General features: G+C 45.5%; 1 protein-coding gene across 2 annotated transcripts in view; it reads right to left on the bottom strand.

The window, feature by feature from the left end:
* cc2d2a (coiled-coil and C2 domain containing 2A) overlaps positions 1–18,975 on the bottom strand; it is a 71,805-nt gene that overhangs the window by 35,550 nt on the left and 17,280 nt on the right. For both annotated transcript variants that reach the window (XM_084307563.1, XM_084307564.1), the window contains 11 exons: positions 17,661–17,797; positions 17,270–17,401; positions 16,157–16,366; positions 14,695–14,801; positions 13,910–14,050; positions 9,071–9,227; positions 8,198–8,478; positions 6,630–6,807; positions 5,708–5,861; positions 5,006–5,150; positions 431–569 (listed from right to left, as the gene is read on the bottom strand). In XM_084307563.1, coding sequence (XP_084163689.1) covers positions 431–569; positions 5,006–5,150; positions 5,708–5,861; positions 6,630–6,807; positions 8,198–8,478; positions 9,071–9,227; positions 13,910–14,050; positions 14,695–14,801; positions 16,157–16,366; positions 17,270–17,401; positions 17,661–17,797 — 1,781 coding nt within the window. The remainder of the gene's footprint in view (positions 1–430; positions 570–5,005; positions 5,151–5,707; positions 5,862–6,629; positions 6,808–8,197; positions 8,479–9,070; positions 9,228–13,909; positions 14,051–14,694; positions 14,802–16,156; positions 16,367–17,269; positions 17,402–17,660; positions 17,798–18,975) is intronic.

Genomic DNA, 18,975 nt, shown 5'->3' with positions numbered 1-18,975 from the left:
TGCAATTCTAAGCTTGTTTCGGCAAGCGATTTCAACTGCCGCTTTGAAATTCAAAAACCCCTGCCTTATCAGAGAGAGACATGTATATTAGAAGGCCTTGTTCACAGGAGCACAGATGCATGAACCACAGATGAAGCTAGGAGCCATCTATTAATAGGACTAAACTAAATCATTTCCCTGTAGCTACAGGAGAATTCTGCAGAGACGAGAGCAGCCGGAAACATGTCCCCCTTGAGGAGGTCTATTTTGAATGACAGCATGATTGTAATAGTCTCATTATAAAATATCAAAATCAAATAGATGTCACATTACAGTGTAATTTATACTGTATTAGTTATATGATATTTTGGGCCCATCACCCAGTGCTATTTATAAGGTTCCGGACACTGGCTTGTGGAGTCTTGTTTACGGGCCGTGTTCAGTTACTCACTTTCAGAAGCTGCATGATAGCAGCATTTTTGGGGTCGTTAGGGTCCAAGCGTGATTCTGTGGCCCACTCCCCGATCTTCTTCATGTCATTGAGTCCAGATGCTCCAATACATGTGACAGCATCCAGCTGTCTGAGTCCACTGCAAACACGAGAGAGAGAGAGAGGGAGAGAGAGGAGAGAGAGAGAGAGAGAGAGAGAGAGAGAGAGAGAGAGAGAGAGAGAGAGAGAGAGAGAGAGGAAGATTAGCAGTTATTCCTCCCATGGTAGGACCCTGGTGGTCCCGGGTGTTTTGCTAGTTACACAGTGTTAGAAGTAGCTCTATTGAGCTTTGTATGCATTACATTATAATATAATGTAATGCATACAAAGCTCAATAGAGCTACTACCGTACTTTTCGGACTATAAGCCGCGGCTTTTCCCCCCATTTTTCGACCCTGCGGCTTATATAACGGTGCGGCTTATATGTGACTCGACGTGACCAAACCCGAAAATGTAAAAATCTAAATATAGCTTTTTTGACTGCATTGAAATGTTATTTATCTGTTCCCTTATTTGCTAAACTTAATACAACTTGTAAATGAGTTAATTCTTGTTATTTGTCCGACAGTATTGTGTCCCAATGCTAATTACATATGGTAATTAAACATTAAAACACCTGCGGCTTATAGTCCAGTGCGGCTTATATATGTACACATCATTCAATTTAGCTGCTGCGGCTTATAGTCAGGTGCGGCTTATAGTGCGAAAAGTACGGTATATACAAAGCTCTATAACGAACCGCTGCTGTTTCTGGGGGTTAAGTCAAAACTCGTCCTGACTAATTATTGTAAGTTCACATTGTGTTTTCAAAGGGATCAATGAAAAGCTCAGAGTCTCGACAATGGCCAGTGAGTGGAGAACACAAGTCGCTGTTGAAATACAGTATCTATCAAATTACCCATTTTCTCTTTACAAATCCTCCAGTTGAGCCATTCATTTCCGGTAAATGGTGCCTTAATGACTTAATGACTTTCCCCGAAAACCACAGAAGGCGCCATTACCGGAAATGAACAGCTCGGCTGGAGGATTTGAAAAGAGACTTCGGGGAGAAAAGGGGTAATTTTATCCTGTATTTCAGCAGTGGCTTGTGTTTTCACCCCACCAGCTTTTGTCGAGACTCTTTGAGCTTTCTGTCGAATCCTTTGAAAACACAATGCAAACTTGCAATAATTAGTTAGGAGTTTTGACTTAACCCTCAGAATTTGCAGCGGTTCATTATAGAGCTTTGTATATAAATTGTAAATGGTGCATTTATATAGCACTTTTATCCAAAGCTCTTTCCAATTTTGTTCCTCACATTCACCCATTCACACACACACAGACGGCGTAGGCAACCATGCAAGGTGCCAACCCAAGGGCGTAATTTCTTTTCAATGGTGGAGGGGACACATTTGGGGGCGTGGTCAGTGGCGTAGTTTCAGTAAAAGCCAAGGTATGGCAAGGAAGGAGGGTGGCTGTTGCAGCCGGTGCTACGTATAGTTTTAAGGTCGCGGGCGGTGGGGGTGGGGGGGGCTTTTTTTTTTAATCAGTTGTGCAATAGTCCATTTTGTTGAGTTGTTTCTATACAATTCACTTATGACACGTCATAACACCGCGCAAGTCTCGGAACGTGCGTACTGCGTTGTGTGTGTGAGAGAGAGAGAGGGTCAAGTACAACATACTGTATGTATAAAACAACAGCCTAGAGGCTTTTAAATACAACGAGGTCATAATTAGATATTTCACAGACACCAAGCATGAGGATGTTTAAAGAGAATGTAGCGTATATCAGCCTATGATTTATGGTAAAGTCGATTCCCTTCTTCAGATGACTTTGGTATCTCTCATAAGAAGACAGGCACATGCTCATGCTCCTCAGTGCAGTTTTTCTCTGTTGCCTTCATGTGGGACTTGATAATGGCTAAGCCTTCATAATTATGTCTCAATGTTCAGCCTGGCCCTGTCTTTTTCAATGATGTCATCCATGATGTTAAATGATCCTTCGACAAGAGGGCCAGTGAACAATGACAGAAGGGCCTTTACCAACTTCCCTAAGATGGGGAATATCATCCCTCCTTCTGGCGTCTTCATGGCCAAGATCTTACTCCACCAGTCAACATCGATTCGTTCAGTATTCTCCTCAAAGTGTTTGGCCTGTGCTCCTAAATCTGGTAGGCTCGCACCTCTTCATTCAGTTGACCAAGCTCTTGCAAACTGCATTTGGCAAGGACTTGGCTAAGGTGTTGAATGCAAATTATGTATTGTGTATAGTTCAAATGTAGCAGGTGTAGTGGCTCTGACTCCAGAAGTGGAGGATTTTGAGGCTGTAGCAGGTGTAGTGGCTCTGACTCCAGGAGTGGAGGATTTTGAGGCTGTAGCAGGTGTAGTGGTTCTGACTCCAGGAGTGGATGATTTTGAGGCTGTAGCAGGTGTAGTGGTTCTGACTCCAGGAGTGGAGGATTTTGAGGCTGTAGCAGCCAGGTGTAGTGGCTCTGACTCCAGAGTGGAGGAGGCATAATGCAGGATATGTGTTTTCTGACATGCGTTTTCAGTATAGTTCAAATTCAGTATTGTATATAGTTCAAATTATGTATAGAATAGAATAGAATGAATAGAATAGAATGATCTTTATTGTCATTGTTACAGTGTTACAACAAAATTTAAAATGCAGCCCTAGGTGCTAGCCGTCACACAGATCATAAAAACAGTCCTAAACACAGTATTAAATATAAAAACAAGAGTAAGGCATAAATAGACATAACATAAACAGGGGGTGTAAAAGATAATTGCACTATCCCTTAGTGTTGTGTGTGTGTGTGTGCGTGGGGGGGGGGGGGGGGGGGGGGGGGTGCAGGGGAGATTGCTGTTTTAGCTGAGTTTAGTGCACAAATGGCCCTGGGATAAAAACTAAACTTCAGTCTGTTAGTCCGGGTGGGCATGACGCTGAAACGCCTGCCCGAGCGCAGCCATACGAGGTGTTTGTTGCCCGGGTGGTGTGGGTCTTTCAGTATTTTTACTGCTTTCTTAAGACAGCAGGAGTTGTATAGTTCTTCCAGTGAGGGGAGAGGGCAGCCGATGATTTTCTGGGCCGAGTTGACGACCCTCTGGAGCGCCTTCCTCTCTGCGGCTGTGCAGCTGAGGAACCACACGTTGATGCAGTAGGTGAGGTTGCTTTCCACGGAGCAGCGGTAAAAGGACACAAGCAGGTCTTGTCTGAGGTGGTAATTCCTCAGTATTCTCAGGAAGTAGAGTCTCTGTTGTGCCCTTTTCACAATCGCCTTGGTGTTGGTTCTCCAGGTCAGGTCATCCTCCAGGTGGACGCCCAGGAATTTGATGTATTGTGTATAGTTCAAATTATGTATAGTTCAAAGTATGTATTTGTGTATAGTTCAAATTATGTATTGTGTATAGTTCAAATTATATATTGTGTATAGGGCAAATACAGTAAAACAATAGCATTTTAAAACTGTCCTGTAACATTTAGGACAATAGGAGCATGGGGGAGAAATGGGGGACCCTGATGTAAACAAGACAAACGTCTTTCTCTGGTCTGCATCCCCTTAACAATTGTGTGTATTGAGCTGTACCCATTCTGCAATCTGTTAATACAATTTTCAATCAATCAATCAAGCACTCGTGTTTTCTGACATGCGTTTCTACTACTGGATCTACTGCCTGTTCATGGTCTATGTATGCTGAAGGTCGGTCAGACCAAGTTTAAAAGAATAAAAGTGATTCAATCTATTACTTGTGTCCTGTAACAAATTATATGTTTAAAGAGAATGTATGTTTAAAGAGAATGTAGCATATATCAGCCTATGATTTATGGTAAAGTCTATTCCCGCGGGGATGAGTCATCTCCGTCAAAAGATCTCCTGACTGAACTTTTTTTTCAGGCAAAGTCATTCTTATTTTAACCTCCACTGTATATTTATATTTAATAGCGTTAGCTAAAAGGAAAAGACAACCCGTATCAGGGTCTGACAGCACTACAATTACATTTTCATATCATAACAACAGGCTGAGACTCACCGGTAGAGCCGCAGCGCCGCCGCTAACCCTTCGATAAGCTTTGTGGTCGGGGCATAAATGTGTCCATAAATCCATTTAGTTAGATCTCATCCAACACTGTCTGAATGCATCTTGCGATTATTATACATTTCCGATGACAAACTATTAGCGCAATCCGGTCTCTCAAGTCGCTGCGTCCTGCCGATTGCTCGCAAATGACTATGCTTGGTACGGCCGCGGTATGGAAAAAATGCCCCTTTTCATGATATTTGACGCCTCTGATTGGCTCAGGTTAAAATCCGTCACGACTCGGAATCAAATGACGGACCTCGGAATCAAATTGACGGATATCCGTCTCAAGACGGAACGCTTTAATGCCTGTGCTCAAGGACACATCGACACGCTGTCCGGGAGGAGCAGGATTCAAACCGGGAACCTTCCGACTACCAGATGATCGATCTACCTCCTGAGCCACAGCCACTATCGCCCCCCAAGTATATACATACATAAAAAGCTCAATAGAGCTACATTAGAAGGTGATGTTACCTGTAGCCAGCAGGCTGCTGAGAAAAAGGTGGGGCCAGGGGCTCATCATCCTCCCCTACACCCCAAGACACACAGCAGGACAGCTTGCCAGACGTCAGCAGGGTCTGTCTGTTACTGCCGTCAGCCTCAAAGGAGAAGGGCACATCTGACAAGGCAGAGAGAGAACGAGACAGAGACAGTAGATAGAGAGATGGGGGGGAAGCGATGGGTAGGAATGTCATTTATATGTTACTAAGTTATGTGTGACTGATTGATTGAAAACGTTATTAAGATTGCAGAATGGGTATAATGCAGCATTGTGTATAAAAGTAGTCTGTACCTCTGTATGACAACTATTAAAGAAACTTGAACTTGAAACTTGAAACTTGGGTACAATACAGTACGGCGCAATACAAAAATTGTTAAGGGGATGCAGACCAGAAAAAGACTTTCGTCTTGTTTACATCAGGGTCCCCCATTTTCAATTCATCAAGACATTTATGATATACGGATATACAGTACTGTTTCATCCTGACATTTATGACATACAAGATATACAAATATACAGTACTGTTTATGAGAAAGAGATCATAAAAAAAAATATATATATATTCGGGTATATATTATATATATATATATTCAACTCTTACAATGGGTTTGTACTCTGTGTTGATTGGTGTGTGTGTGTGTGTGTCCATTGTGAGGGTTGTGAGTTCCATTTACCACTGCCGACGCCCTCGTGGTCGAACATGACCCGCTGGTTGCTGCTGAATTCCAGCTCCTCAGACGGGGCGGTGCCCGTCAGCACGGAGGGCTCCGGCACCGGGACAAACACCTCCGCCAAGAGGGGGGAGGACGAGCATGTTGTCTCAAACACCTACACAAGAAGGTACACAAAAAGACAGACACACTGTAAACTAGGATGTATTTGTTATCACTATCCTATATTTCAAAAGTCTAGACAACCTTTAAGTTCAAGGTAAGGGTGAGTGTCAAAAGCACTGATTTAATGTCACAAGCGTTATCATGAGAAGAAAAGATCTAAGTGAGAATCTTATATTTTAGAATATTTTGGTTCAGTTGAAGTGTCAAAACCCTAAAAGGGAGTTGTTAAGGCATGAATTGTTTAAGCTGGATGTATTGATTTAAACAATGTCTATTCAATAAAGTTGTTGGAAACGCATCAACAGACTCTGGATGACTCTTCTCTCCATTTTCTTAAAAAATAAACTACATGTCCTCTGGATGAGTAACCGTCCTTCGGATGAGATGTTAAACCGAGGTCATTAAAGAACCCAGGGCGCCTATTGCAAAGAGTTGGGGGTTCCCCGACGTTCCTGGACAAATTCCCAATCATGTCTCTGACATGAAAGTCACCCGATCATCCCTCCCCCTTAATTGGCTGATATCAATCCCGGTCTCCTGAGCCTTTCAGCCATTGTGTAGTGTGATGTGTGTCTGGTGCCAGTGCATGGCAGTCATTGAGCCGGTTTTGCCCAAGGCTGGGTGCTACACAGTGGTGGTGAAGGAGGTCATTTCCACCTTCCATTGTAATGCCCACCCTAGTTTGAGTGTCAAGAAAAGCGCTATATAAATGATCATTCATTCATAAACCAATGCAAATGCACACAAAGCATTTCTGTACCTGTAATTTGATGCTCTCGGGACAGTTGACTATCTTCAGGTTGAATATTTGGCCAAAGTGGACTCTGAAGTCTGAGTTGAGGAAGCGGCTGTCTGTTCGAGAAACCTCTTTGTCGTTGTACAAGATCTTGATGAAGAGAGAGCGCCTTGCCACCTCTTCTCTCCTTGCAGACTCAGCCCTACGAGGAGGAGGCAAACACATAGTGATTTCCCACAGTGCTATGATGAGATATCTCTCAAACATACTCTCAATGAGTATGTTTACATGGACATATTCTGATATTATTTGCGGTACTCAATATTCACATAAAGAAAGAAATTAAAAAAGAGACTTACATAATGATCATATCTGTATTAAAGTTGACATTTTGGTCTCTGTATTGTCTTGAAAAATGCCTACAGATTGAAACTTTGACTTTAAAAGGAACACGGCAACATTATGGGAAATATGCTTACCGTCTTCTCCAGAGTCAGACATGAAGATAAATACCAATTTCCTCTCTGTGTGTTCAGTTGATTCCTACTGAACACACATCTTCTTGTCCGACTCTGGAGAAGACAGTAAGTGTATTTCCCATAATGTTGGCGTTTTCCTTTAATATAGATACATTCATTATGTCTCTTGTTTCTTCATGTGAGTCCTATATGTGGAGGTAACCTGTGTAGCGCTGTAGCATTATATTGTTTGATACTCAATATTCCACTTCTGAATTGGTGCTTGTAAATGCCAAATCCTGTATACAATAGCCGGATTAAGCTCATATCCTGATTATAAGAAACACAAATATGATTATAGCTGTGGTATGCAGATGCTAGCCGGGCTATTGGGGCATGTCAACATCTTTATCCTGTTTACTATTGGGTTTTATGGTCTGTGTAAATTCCGTTTCCATGGTAACATCCAGAATAATCTGTTTGTTCATGTAGGCTACACATAGATATTCATAATAGGGATATAAAGATGCAATGAGCACCTTGTTCTGAATTAACCCTTTACTGGGACATGGACTATTAGTCACTATACTGTGTGCATGTAAACACACTTGTTGTGTTGTGGTTAGGGATGGGGAAAATGTTATCTCAATTCAATATACCACGATACAAGAACATGATCAAAACATAAATCGCAATATCAGCGACATTTTTATTCAGCTGTAGTATCAATCGCAAATTAGATGACTTGCCTGATTGTACAAGCTCTACGTCACCCATTACACAGTTTGTACATCAGAGGGCACGATCACCATTTTGTACACCATTTTGGGGCGACAGTGCCCAAAACAGGTTCCCGGTTAGATTTCCGCTCCTCCCGGGCAGCATGTCGATGTGTCCTTGAGCAAGACACTTAACCCCTAATTGCTACCGATGTGCAGGTTGGCACCTTGCATGGTTGCCTCCACCATCGGTGTGTGAATGTGTGAATGAATGGGTGAATGTGAGGAACAGAAAATGTAAAGCACGTTGGATAAAAGCGCTATATAAATGTACCATTTACCATTTGTACGCAATTAAATCAGCTTGTTGTAACTTTACAACGTCAACTCCTTCGTATCGTAGTCGTGGTCTCACCTGGGACACTGGTCGTTGGTGGTGATGTGTCCTGAGGCAGACAGCTCGGGGACCAGGATGGGCTCTCCCGGTTTCCTACGGATCCTGGAGGCTTTCTCTCTGACCTGCTCCTCTATTGACCCAAAGTCTGGCTTCTCGGGAGGCTCGGGTCTAGGAGGCCCTTCTTCGAGATCTGCTTCACTCTGTTCCTGGTCATCGTCGTCGTCTTCTTCTTCGGTCTCTTCCTGAGACTGACCTTTCTTCTTCTTCCTCTTCTTCTTCTTCGTCTTCATTTTGGCTTTCTGAAAGTGTTGAGTCAACATGAGAAAGTCTTTTCACTCTTATCACGATCGAGTGAGTTTAAGATGCTGTTCTTATGCCTCTGGTGGACATGTCCTTAGGCGTGTTGTCTCTGATATTGTGTCTTGCTATACATTGTAAGTAGGAAGGTGTACCAACTCTAACTACTATAGGTAGTGTTGGAGAAAAAACAGATGAGGCAGGGATAACCATGTTTAGCTATATCCCTCTAGGTCCTCTAGGACAAATATTTAGGAACTTCAAGATGTCTAGCCAATCACCTGCCAACTCCTGTATACAAAAGTTCATGACTTCCATTTTACCCCTGATGAAGGCCGCTAGGTCGAAACATTAGCATGTTGGTTTTGACACGGTCAAAATAAATAGGTGAAATTGAGATTAGTCAACTTTCTCCTGTATGTGTGCTACCCTTTCACCTTTTGGTATTCAATGTTCGAATGACTTTGGTTTAAGCACCAGAAACAAACACTGGGAAGGTGCATCCTCTCAAAGATCTAAGAACTGAGTGATCCTTGGAAACAGTATTTTTTATTTTATTTTTTACGCTCCGGCCAGGTGGCAGTAAAAGAGTACCTGCTTCCTCTTCCAGGCCTTCCACTCGCCCTGCTGCCTCCTGTACTCATTCAGCCTCTTCTGGTACTCCTCTTCCCTCTCCTCCTCCAGCTCCACCACCTCCGCTGTGATCTCAGCCTCATACTCCTGCTCAGCTGAGGCGCGCTCCACCTCCTCTCTGGTGGACAAACAAACACACCACGAGTGTTAGAGTGGTATATCGCTCACAACCCCTACAAAGCTGCCTCTACGCCTGTACGTCACAGCCTGCTAAACAGCTCTGCCCAAAAGAGCAAACATTTGTACCAAATCAAGAAAATGCAGCTATAATGTTGAATTTGGTGTATACAGAGTATCACTAACAACCCAAAAATTAAGCTTGTCTGAACACGGGTTATATTATCATACTGGCCAATCGCGTCTCGCTCCTCGCCATAATGAGATGTCTCTTATCTCCTAGCACCTACTGTGCTCACGAACAAACAATTGCACTCACATGCATGTGACCAGGCCACACCCCGTGTCCTACTATATGACGCCGGACATGGTCACACTCTACCTTCCTCTTTTTTTTTTAACATGGACGCTGCAGTGCACTCCATGAACTAGTTGTTATGAAATGCTGAGAGAAATTACACAATGTTGGGGTTTCGCCGGAGATTCACCAGCCCCTGGAATCTTCTCAGCACATCCTAACAGCGCATCGGGCCTGTCCGGGGTTTCCTCGTTTCGTGACAGCGGATCGAGGGACGTCGCGCGGCGGCTAGCTGTCGGGCTAGGTCGCGCACAGGTAGGGCCTGCACTGCCAGGCATTAATGCTAGCATTTGTGATACTGCTCGTTGTCCCGTGAGACAGCCGAGTTTGTGTATTGGCGTGAGGGGCAGGATATTTGGGAAAACATGGTCGTCATGACTGGCACACATAAAAATGGTTATGATCAGGGCTGAAGTTGAATAAAAGATTTATGACTGTTTAGACTGCATTACTCTCTGTCACAGTGATCTTCTGGTTGTTCCCCACTTAGGTTATCCAACTATCGTGCCGCCGCAACTAGAAACACTGACCTGGCCTGACTGCAAAAAAATTAAAATTAAATAAAAAATTTAAATTTCTCTTTACATTTTTTATTTTATTTTTTCAAGTACCACCAGCAGTACCACCAAGTACCACTAGTGGTACGCATACCACAGTTTGAGAACCACTGGTTTACACAACCCCACCAGTTTTCAGGTTTGGTACATACCCTATTGTTGGGGTCAACAGCAGTGACAGCTCTGGCCGACGAGATCCAATCTCTGTGGGCGAAGCAAGCCATCGTCGTGGTCCCAAAGGAGGACGCGATGCGTGGCGTTTCCTCCCGGTATTCTCTGGTGCCCGAGAAAACGGGGGGGGGGGGGGGGGGGGTCAGACCTATACTGGACCTGTCCCATGGAAGGTTCAGAATGTTGACCGTCTCCCACCTGTTAGATGCTGTCAGGTGGGGGCCTGGTTCTCCTCCATAGACTTGTAGGATGCGTATTCGCATCCCGATCTTCCATCCTAGGGCTTACCTACGCTTCCTTTGCAGGGCTTAGCATACGAGTACCAGAGGCTGCCGTTCGGCTACTCTCTGGCTTCCCGCATCTTCACCAAGTGCGTGTAGACCGCACTGGGGCCTCTGCGTCGTCGGGGGTTACGAATTGTATTCTGCCCTGGACGACGTTCTGGTCCTTGGCCGGTCAGGGTAGATCGCCAGGTCTCATACCAGGCAGGTGGTGTCTCACCAGCCTGGGTTTTGCTGTAGACTGGAAGTAGAGTTCTCCTCTTCCCAGTCAACGGGTGGAGTACTTGGGCTTTTTCTAAGCTCAAGGTCTATATGGGCATCCCTCTCGGAGCGGCGACGAGTGGTTGGGTTCTCGGCGCGCTCGGGAGGTTCCATCCTAGGACGGTTACGGCGCTGTCCGTGATGCGCCTGCTGCTGGGGTCCCTCTTGGCCTCCTCTTCATGAGGAGGATGCAGAGGTGGTTTTTTCCAGTATGGAAATAGCCCGGTGTGAGACATATGGAAGCGGCTGAAGGTTCACATGTCCGTACTGGGGGACCTCGTCTTCTGGGGAGGGTCTGGTGCCCTCACCTGCGGGGTCCCCTTGGGCAGCAGGCTGTCACACGTCACGGTCTTCACCGACGCCTCCCTCATGGGATGGGGGGGGGGGGGGGGGGGGGGCGTGTCGGACCAACGCAGTAGGGGGCAGCTGCCATGCTGCCCGGTCTGCGCTACATTCAATGTGTTGGGATTGAAGGCAGTCCTTCTGGTCCTCAAACGGCTCGACCACCTTGTGGTGGGCAAGCATGTTTTGCTCAGGACGGACAACACGACGTCAGCGTCGTATATTGTCAGACAGGGTGGAGTGCGCTCCCCCCGTCTGCACCGGGCTCTGGCTATGGGCGTTCTCCATCGGCTCTGCCTGAGAGCTCTCCACATCCCCGGCAGGGTAAATGTGGGTGCAGGTGTGATGTCGCGGAGCAGTCCTCCTCATCCTGACGAGTGGGGATTACGTCCAGACATAGTCGGGCAGGTCTGGGACCGATTCCGTGGCTGTCCGGGATTCTGTACGCTTTCCCCCCCTTACACCTGATAGCTCAGCTGTTGGGGCGGGTATGTCGGGAGCGTGGGACTTGGTCCTGGTCGTGCCGGGCCGGGGCTCAGCTGTGTGGTCCCCGGCCCTGATTCAGCTCTTGGTGGCCCCGCCATGGCCTGTTCCGTGGTCACCGCGGGCCCTCTCTCAGGCACGCGGAACTCTGTTCTGCCTTTCTGTTCTGGGGCAGCCTCTAGGCTTGGCTGCTGACAGTGTGAATCTGGGGAGGATGCGTCTTGACTATTCTGTGGTTAGCGCTATCCGGTACGCGCACGCTCCGTCCTCTACCGCGGCTTATGCTGGGGAGTGGCGTATGGTCGAGTGTGGGGGCGGAACGTTGTTCAGCCACCCTCTCGTGGGACGTTCCTGCTTGGCGCTCTGCGTCTCAAGCCTGTGGAACGTTCTCTGTCTCCGAGTGGGACCTCCAACTGGTCCTGGGCCGGTTGTCGGAGGCCCCGTTTTGAGCCTCTTGAGCAGGCGCCATTGGATCTGCTGTCTTGAAGACCGCGTTCTTTTTGGCCATCACCTCCGCTAAGCGTGCGGGTGAGCTGTGTGCTCTCTCGGTGCGGCCTGAGTGCCTGTCTATTCGGGCCAATAGCGGTGCGACTCTGAGGCCTAATCCAGTCTTCGTGCCAAAGAATATCCGGAGCTCTTTTCGCTCCAGGGATATTGTGATTCAGGCGTTTCATCCGCCTCCTCCTTCGTTAAGTTTTACCTCATGGACATGACTGGGGGTTCTGTCTCGCAGGCGGTTCTGAGGTCTGGGAACTCCCCTGCGTCCCGCCAGTCGGTGGGCTAGCAGGGGTGTGTGGGTGTGTGCCACGGGTGCTGTGTCACACGTGGTCCCGCCTGTACTGTGCGTTTTTAGGGGTCCCTGGTTCCCTCTTCTTCGCACTTTGGTGGAGTTGACTGCCTCCCCCCCTTCGCTAGGACGGGCGGGTGAACGGGACTCCCCTCCCCCCTGGTAGTAGGGCTTGCTGGCCCTCAGGGGGTACACTTGTCGGGCCACGCATCTGCTCTGCCCCATATCTCATTATGGCGAGGAGCGAGACGCGATTGGCCAGTATGATAATATAACGAAAGGTTATCCTATAACCTAGTTATATGAATACTGGCTGAGCGTCTTGCTCTTAGCGCCCTGAGGTCCCTTGGTTGGGTTTTCAGTGTTGGAAACTTTTTCTGATGAAGGTAGAGTGTGACCATGTCCGGCGTCATATAGTAGGACGCGGGGGCGTGGCCTGGTCACGTGCATGTGAGTGCAATTGTTTGTTCGTGAGCACAGTAGGTGCTAGGAGATAAGAGATATCTCATTATGGCGAGGAGCGAGACGCTCAGCCAGTATTCATATAACTAGGTTATAGGATAACCTTTCGTTATGCAGTGATGTAGCTATCAGAAAAGTAAACAGACTATTAGTTATATGTCTTTTCTGCATAAGGAAACAATACCTTTATGGCTGCGTTCATTTTTGTTTCCATGGACACAGTGAAATAGGCTACACAGACGCCATGAAATAAAATTATTTAACTTTGTCAACTCATTTTCGATTTGTCTTTATAAAAAGAGACAAAAAAATATGGGAGGAACAATAATCTCATATTATCTATTAAACATGTTAAGGCATAATAATTACAAGTATAGGTAGCACCGGTTAGTTTACTTCCTGTTTGGGCAGAGATGTTTGACAGTGGATGTTCGATGTGTTGCTAGGAAACAGATAAGACTGCAGTTGGGAACCATAACAAGAGCATGGTACAAGGTGGATCCACCTACAAAGGAGCAGTGGCTGGGTGTAGTGGAGGAAATATGACATGGAAAGATTTAGGGTGCAGGAGGAGAAATTTGGGTCAAAATGGGAGAGATGGATTGAATATAAAAGAAAAGTGAACGACACCGCAGACTATGGAATCAGAACATGATGTCACATTATAAATAAGGGAGAACGCTCACATGTCACCATGTCACTGTATTGTTTTGCTCTTGTCTTTTGTTTGTTTTTGTTGCATGCTTGTTTTGGTACAGGACAAGCTTTGTGGGCCTTTAATTCGAATGTAATTTACTGAACAAGTGTTTTATCATTTATAATAGTCAATAAAAATTGAAGTTAAAAAAACACTGTTTGCAGTGTTTGCCAATATCGACAACTGACGGGAAATCAAATGTAGTCTGTTCTAAAATTCTAGTTTATATTTGCTTTTGTTGTCAAGTTGAAACAGTCTATACATCTTCGACAAAAGAGTGTTACCTTCTGAGGTAGAGCTTGTAGGGCGTGTTGGTGAACCTCTGAAAGTCCCTCAGGGCTTTGGTTTCCTTCCAAAGCTTTACGATGTTCTTCAGCAGCGTCCTGTCTTTCTCCTGTTCACTGTCCCGCAGCTGTCGAGTGTTCCTAAGAATAGCAGGACACAATATCTTCATTTAGCACATTTACATTATACCCAAGATTCCTCCTCTGCATTTAACCCACCCCAAATAGTCAGGAGCAGTGGGCAGCCTTAGTCCAGCGCCCAGGGACCAACTCCAACTCCGATGTATGTACCTTAGCACGCGTGTCTTCGCGGTGTGGGAGGAGTACCCAGAGGAAACCCATGCAAACTCCACACAGAAAGGCCTTCCACCGGGGGTTCGAACCCAGGACCTTCCTGCTGTGAGGCGATAGTACTAAACACTGTGCTGGCCAGACCGCTAACGGGCACAGCAGGGATGTTATGCGCCATACTGATAGGGATGCACCCATACCACTTTTTATAAATGTTATTTTACTGCAGATAAAGATTGGGAGTCCTGTATTTGAAGTGTTAGCCGATGGTGTACCATTAATTTGGGGTCAATGGATAAGAATGATTGACTAATCTGTTTTTCTCCATTATAGATGTTGAACATTCTATTTGCCTAGAAATGCAGGAAAAATCACATCACTTTGCGTTAATATCTGACATGTTTACCATGACTTTTGGCATTTGGTTAATATATATTTCTAGAGCAGATGAAAGTCAAACAGGTCTGTCGAGGGATCCGATGTGAAGAACTCACCTGACTTCCAGTTTGTACTCCGATATTCTCTGCTGCATCACCTGGGAGAGGGCCTGGCCACGGTGCATCTCCATCATGTTCCTGAGAGCGCTCCTCAACCCGTGCAACTACAACAAGACAAAATCACACATATTATCTGCAGCACTGTACGTATGTGTATCACACTAATCAAATACTAAATACAAATAATCAATATAGAATCATTTATTTTGAATGATCCGAAATCAGTTCTTAAAATTCTAAGATAAATAGCTTAATCCGTGCCTGTTTTCAGTGGATGTGTGAAGATTCTGGCTAAATGTTATTTGTAGCACACCTCCCTTCCTGCAGATGTCTCATTTGCCTTGTGCCGAGTTTCTGCTGAACTACTACAGAAACTCAAGTTTCCAAAGTACATCTTTTGTCAACAATAGCAGGTGCTGGCACCCTGAAAGTAGAGCCATCAAGCCTACTTGAATTGATATTGAATCTAAATGAAAATCGAATTGAGACCTTGTGAATTGAAATTGGGTAATCAACGCCGATACCCATCCTCTGGTATGCAGTAATACTGTATGTGATGCCAGAACCAACAACTGTTTGATATCCACCAAAGGGAGTTTAGGGTACAGCAGTGTGTTTAGGGTACAGCAGTGTGTTTAGGGTACACCTGTGTGTTTAGGGTACAGCAGTGTGTTTAGGGTACAGCAGTGTGTTTAGGGTACACACGTGTGTTTAGGGTACAGCAGTGTGTTTAGGGTACAGCAGTGTGTTTAGGGTACACCTGTGTGTTTAGGGTACACCTGTTTGTTTAGGGTACAGCAGTGTGTTTAAGATACAGCAGTGTGTTTAGGGTACACCTGTGTGTTTAGGGTACACCCGTGTGTTTAGGGTACAGCAGTGTGTTTAGGGTACACCCATGTGTTTAGGGTACAGCAGTGTGTTTAGGGTACACCTGTGTGTTTAGGGTACAGCAGTGTGTTTAGGGTACAGCAGTGTGTTTAAGATACAGCAGTGTGTTTAGGGTACACCTGTGTGTTTAGGGTACACCTCTTTGTTTAGGGTACAGCAGTGTGTTTAAGATACAGCAGTGTGTTTAGGGTACAGCAGTGTGTTTAGGGTACACCCATGTGTTTAGGGTACAGCAGTGTGTTTAGGGTACACCCATGTGTTTAGGGTACAGCAGTGTGTTTAGGGTACAGCAGTGTGTTTAGGCTACACCCGTTTGTTTAGGGTACACCTGTTTGTTTAGGGTACAGCAGTGTGTTTAAGATACAGCAGTGTGTTTAGGGTACACCCATGTGTTTAGGGTACAGCAGTGTGTTTAGGGTACACCTGTGTGTTTAGGCTACACCCATGTGTTTAGGGTACAGCAGTGTGTTTAGGGTACACCTGTGTGTTTAGGCTACACCCGTTTGTTTAGGGTACAACCGTGTGTTTAGGGTACAACCGTGTGTTTAGGGTATCTCTATCTGAGGCCTACCTTGTCAGCGAGGTGCCCAGTGAAGTTCTTGTGCTGCCTGGTGAGCTGCTGGTCGTAGAGCTGGGCCAGGCGCACCCCCAGGACATGTTCGCGGCTGAACAGAGGATGATGGGAGAAGATGAGGCCCGAGACGTCAACGTCGAGCTGATAGTCACCCTGGGTCTCCCCTCCTCCAGCTATGTACAGATTTGCATACTTGGACTTCAGCGCCTTGGGAAATAAAGCGATACAGATAGTTAGGGCTGCACATTATTAGTGATATTTACTGTTTCTTTGTTCATCTTGATATACAATTTTAAATTAGTTAAAATATTTGATATTATCAATTGGAAATTACATTATGTTACTCTGTCACACTTTCCACTACCACACAATCCAATAGTGTGATATCATTTTCTTCCCCCATATTGCCCTGCTGTACAGACAATCATACACCATGGTTGTGGAATGAGATACCGTAATAATAATAATACACCACCAATAATGGATAATTATCACCATGACCTAAAAAATATTCAGTGGCTATGATCGTGTATCATGCTTGCCAGCAGTGTATGCAAGTTATGTGTGTTGCATGGTGCGTTAGTAAGTGTGAAAGTGAGAGCATGATTAACAGTGCCCTCGGGAATTATTACAATGAATGAGTAATTGGGAGAGTCATGGATGAGCTACAATAAAGTCCCTGTTATTGCTGATGACCTCATCTGACAGCTGTGTCTACTTTCCACCAAAGTGTCATAAAAGCCCCCAGAATGGAACCATGAGTTCTTTGGGGGATTATACAGTGGGCAGTCCCTAAGAGATTGTGATCTTGCTGAGATAGTTCCATGCATACTTTATACGCCCCCCGTTAAATCACACGTCTTCGTGCTTCACAACAGTGGTTCCCAACCTGGTAGCCTACCCAATGTTATGGGCAGAACATTTCTGTCACACCTAACGTTTTGAAACGTGTGAACATTTTGCCTCTTTTAAAAAACAGTAGGATGCTCCTGTTTACTGTATGAGTGAGGACGAAATCCACAGAAGAACACTGAGCTAGTGAACCTGATGTGAACCATCTCTCTGTGTGTGAGACACAGATGTAAGTAATGAGATGTAATGTTATCGGACCTTCCTGAAGACAGTCTGCAGAGCAGGGTCCAGGTCGTCCTCCATGTGGAAGAGAGGAGGCCTGGTAGAGGACTCCTTTATGGGGTCAGGCAGGGCCATGATCCTGCCGTCATCTCCGAACCACTGCTTGCCCTGAGCAAAGAAACAATGTTTATCATCACCGTATATAGCATTGATGGCATGTTATGCCTTTCCCCCTAATGTAACGCTATGTCACTACCACTGCTCATTGGCTCATGGTTGTCATTTAATGTAGTGATGAGTAGCACCTGTTATTTGATTACAATCAACTGTTGTTGCCTGTGATGATAATATAATGGAATGCTATGGATATCGAATAACATATCGGAGCCAATGACGCTGTACTGCTGTGCATGTCGGTTGCCGTTACCTCCTCCTGTCTCAGGATGCGGTTCTCCAGAATGTGCTCATTGCTCAGGGATACAGGCGGCCTCTCTCCTACATACAGCCCTTCCTCCTCCAGGTACCTGGGCTGCATGTTGTCAGGCAGCTTGCTGGAGGCTGGCACTGGAACATAGATACTAGGGATGTGCATGACTGACCAAAATCATTTTTGAATAGTCTACTGTTCTTAAGACTGATTATTAAAAAATTCAACCCCCCCCCTTTTTAATAGAATGGAATGAATGAATGAATGAATGAATGAATGAATGAATGAAAACTTTATTTAACGGATTGCAGAATGGGTACAATACAGTACGGCTCAATACATACAATTGTTAAGGGGATGCAGACCTGAGAAAGACGTTTGTCTTGTTTCCATCAGGGTCCCCCATTTTCAATTCATATAGACATTTATGACATACATAACATACATGACATTTATGGCATAGGGACATATAGGTATTTAGTACGGATACATTTGTGACATAGGCGGTATTCAAATATACAGTACTGTTACCCCTAGATCCTGACAGAGTATATACATATGATGGGGAGGGGACTGTACATTAGGAGGGGGTGGGTGGGTGGGAGGGGAATATACATACGGCGGGGAGGGAATATATACATGCGGTGGGGAGGAGACTGTCTATTAGGAGGTGGTGGGGGTTTTGGGCATTTACGGTGGCCAGTTTCGAATTGCAGCCTCCCGTAGGTGCTCTTTAAGGGCGGTTTTGAATGTGGGCAGGGATTCACATTCCTTTACAGCTTTGGGTAGGGCGTTCCACATTGTTGTGGCATAATTGCGAAACGTGTTTAGTCCCTTGTTTGAGCCGAATCTGGGTTTAACATGATTTGTTGAGCTTCCTCTGGTGTAGTGGTTGTGGTATTCACTGACCTTTGGGAAGTATTTTGACATGTACATGGGCACCCCGGTCGTATAGTGTATCTTGTAGACCAGGCCCATTGCAAGTTGCTGTACTCTGTCGTCTACTCTAAGCCATCCTAGGTTGGCAAAGTGGGCAGGGGTGAGGTGGGTTCTGGGGTTCAGGTCAAGTAGTAGTCTGACCAGTTTGTTTTGTGATGTTTGTAATTTTGTTTTAAGCGCCTTTGAGGTGCTTTGGTACCATGAGGTGCACGCATAGTCATAGTACCCTTGAATGAGTGCTCCTGCCAGAGTCCTCAGGGTATTCTTGTTTACCAGAGAGGAGATCCGGTACAAGAATCTAGTTCGTTGGTTGACTTTTTTTATTACATTGGATGCCATTTTGTCACAGGAAAGATTTGCCTCTAGGATGGAACCC

Source organism: Notolepis coatsorum (assembly GCF_963971535.1).
Source record: "Notolepis coatsorum genome assembly, chromosome: 2".
Lineage (NCBI taxonomy): Eukaryota > Metazoa > Chordata > Actinopteri > Aulopiformes > Paralepididae > Notolepis > Notolepis coatsorum.
Note: the sequence above shows the minus strand (reverse complement) of the source record. Positions and strands in the feature narration are given on the sequence as shown.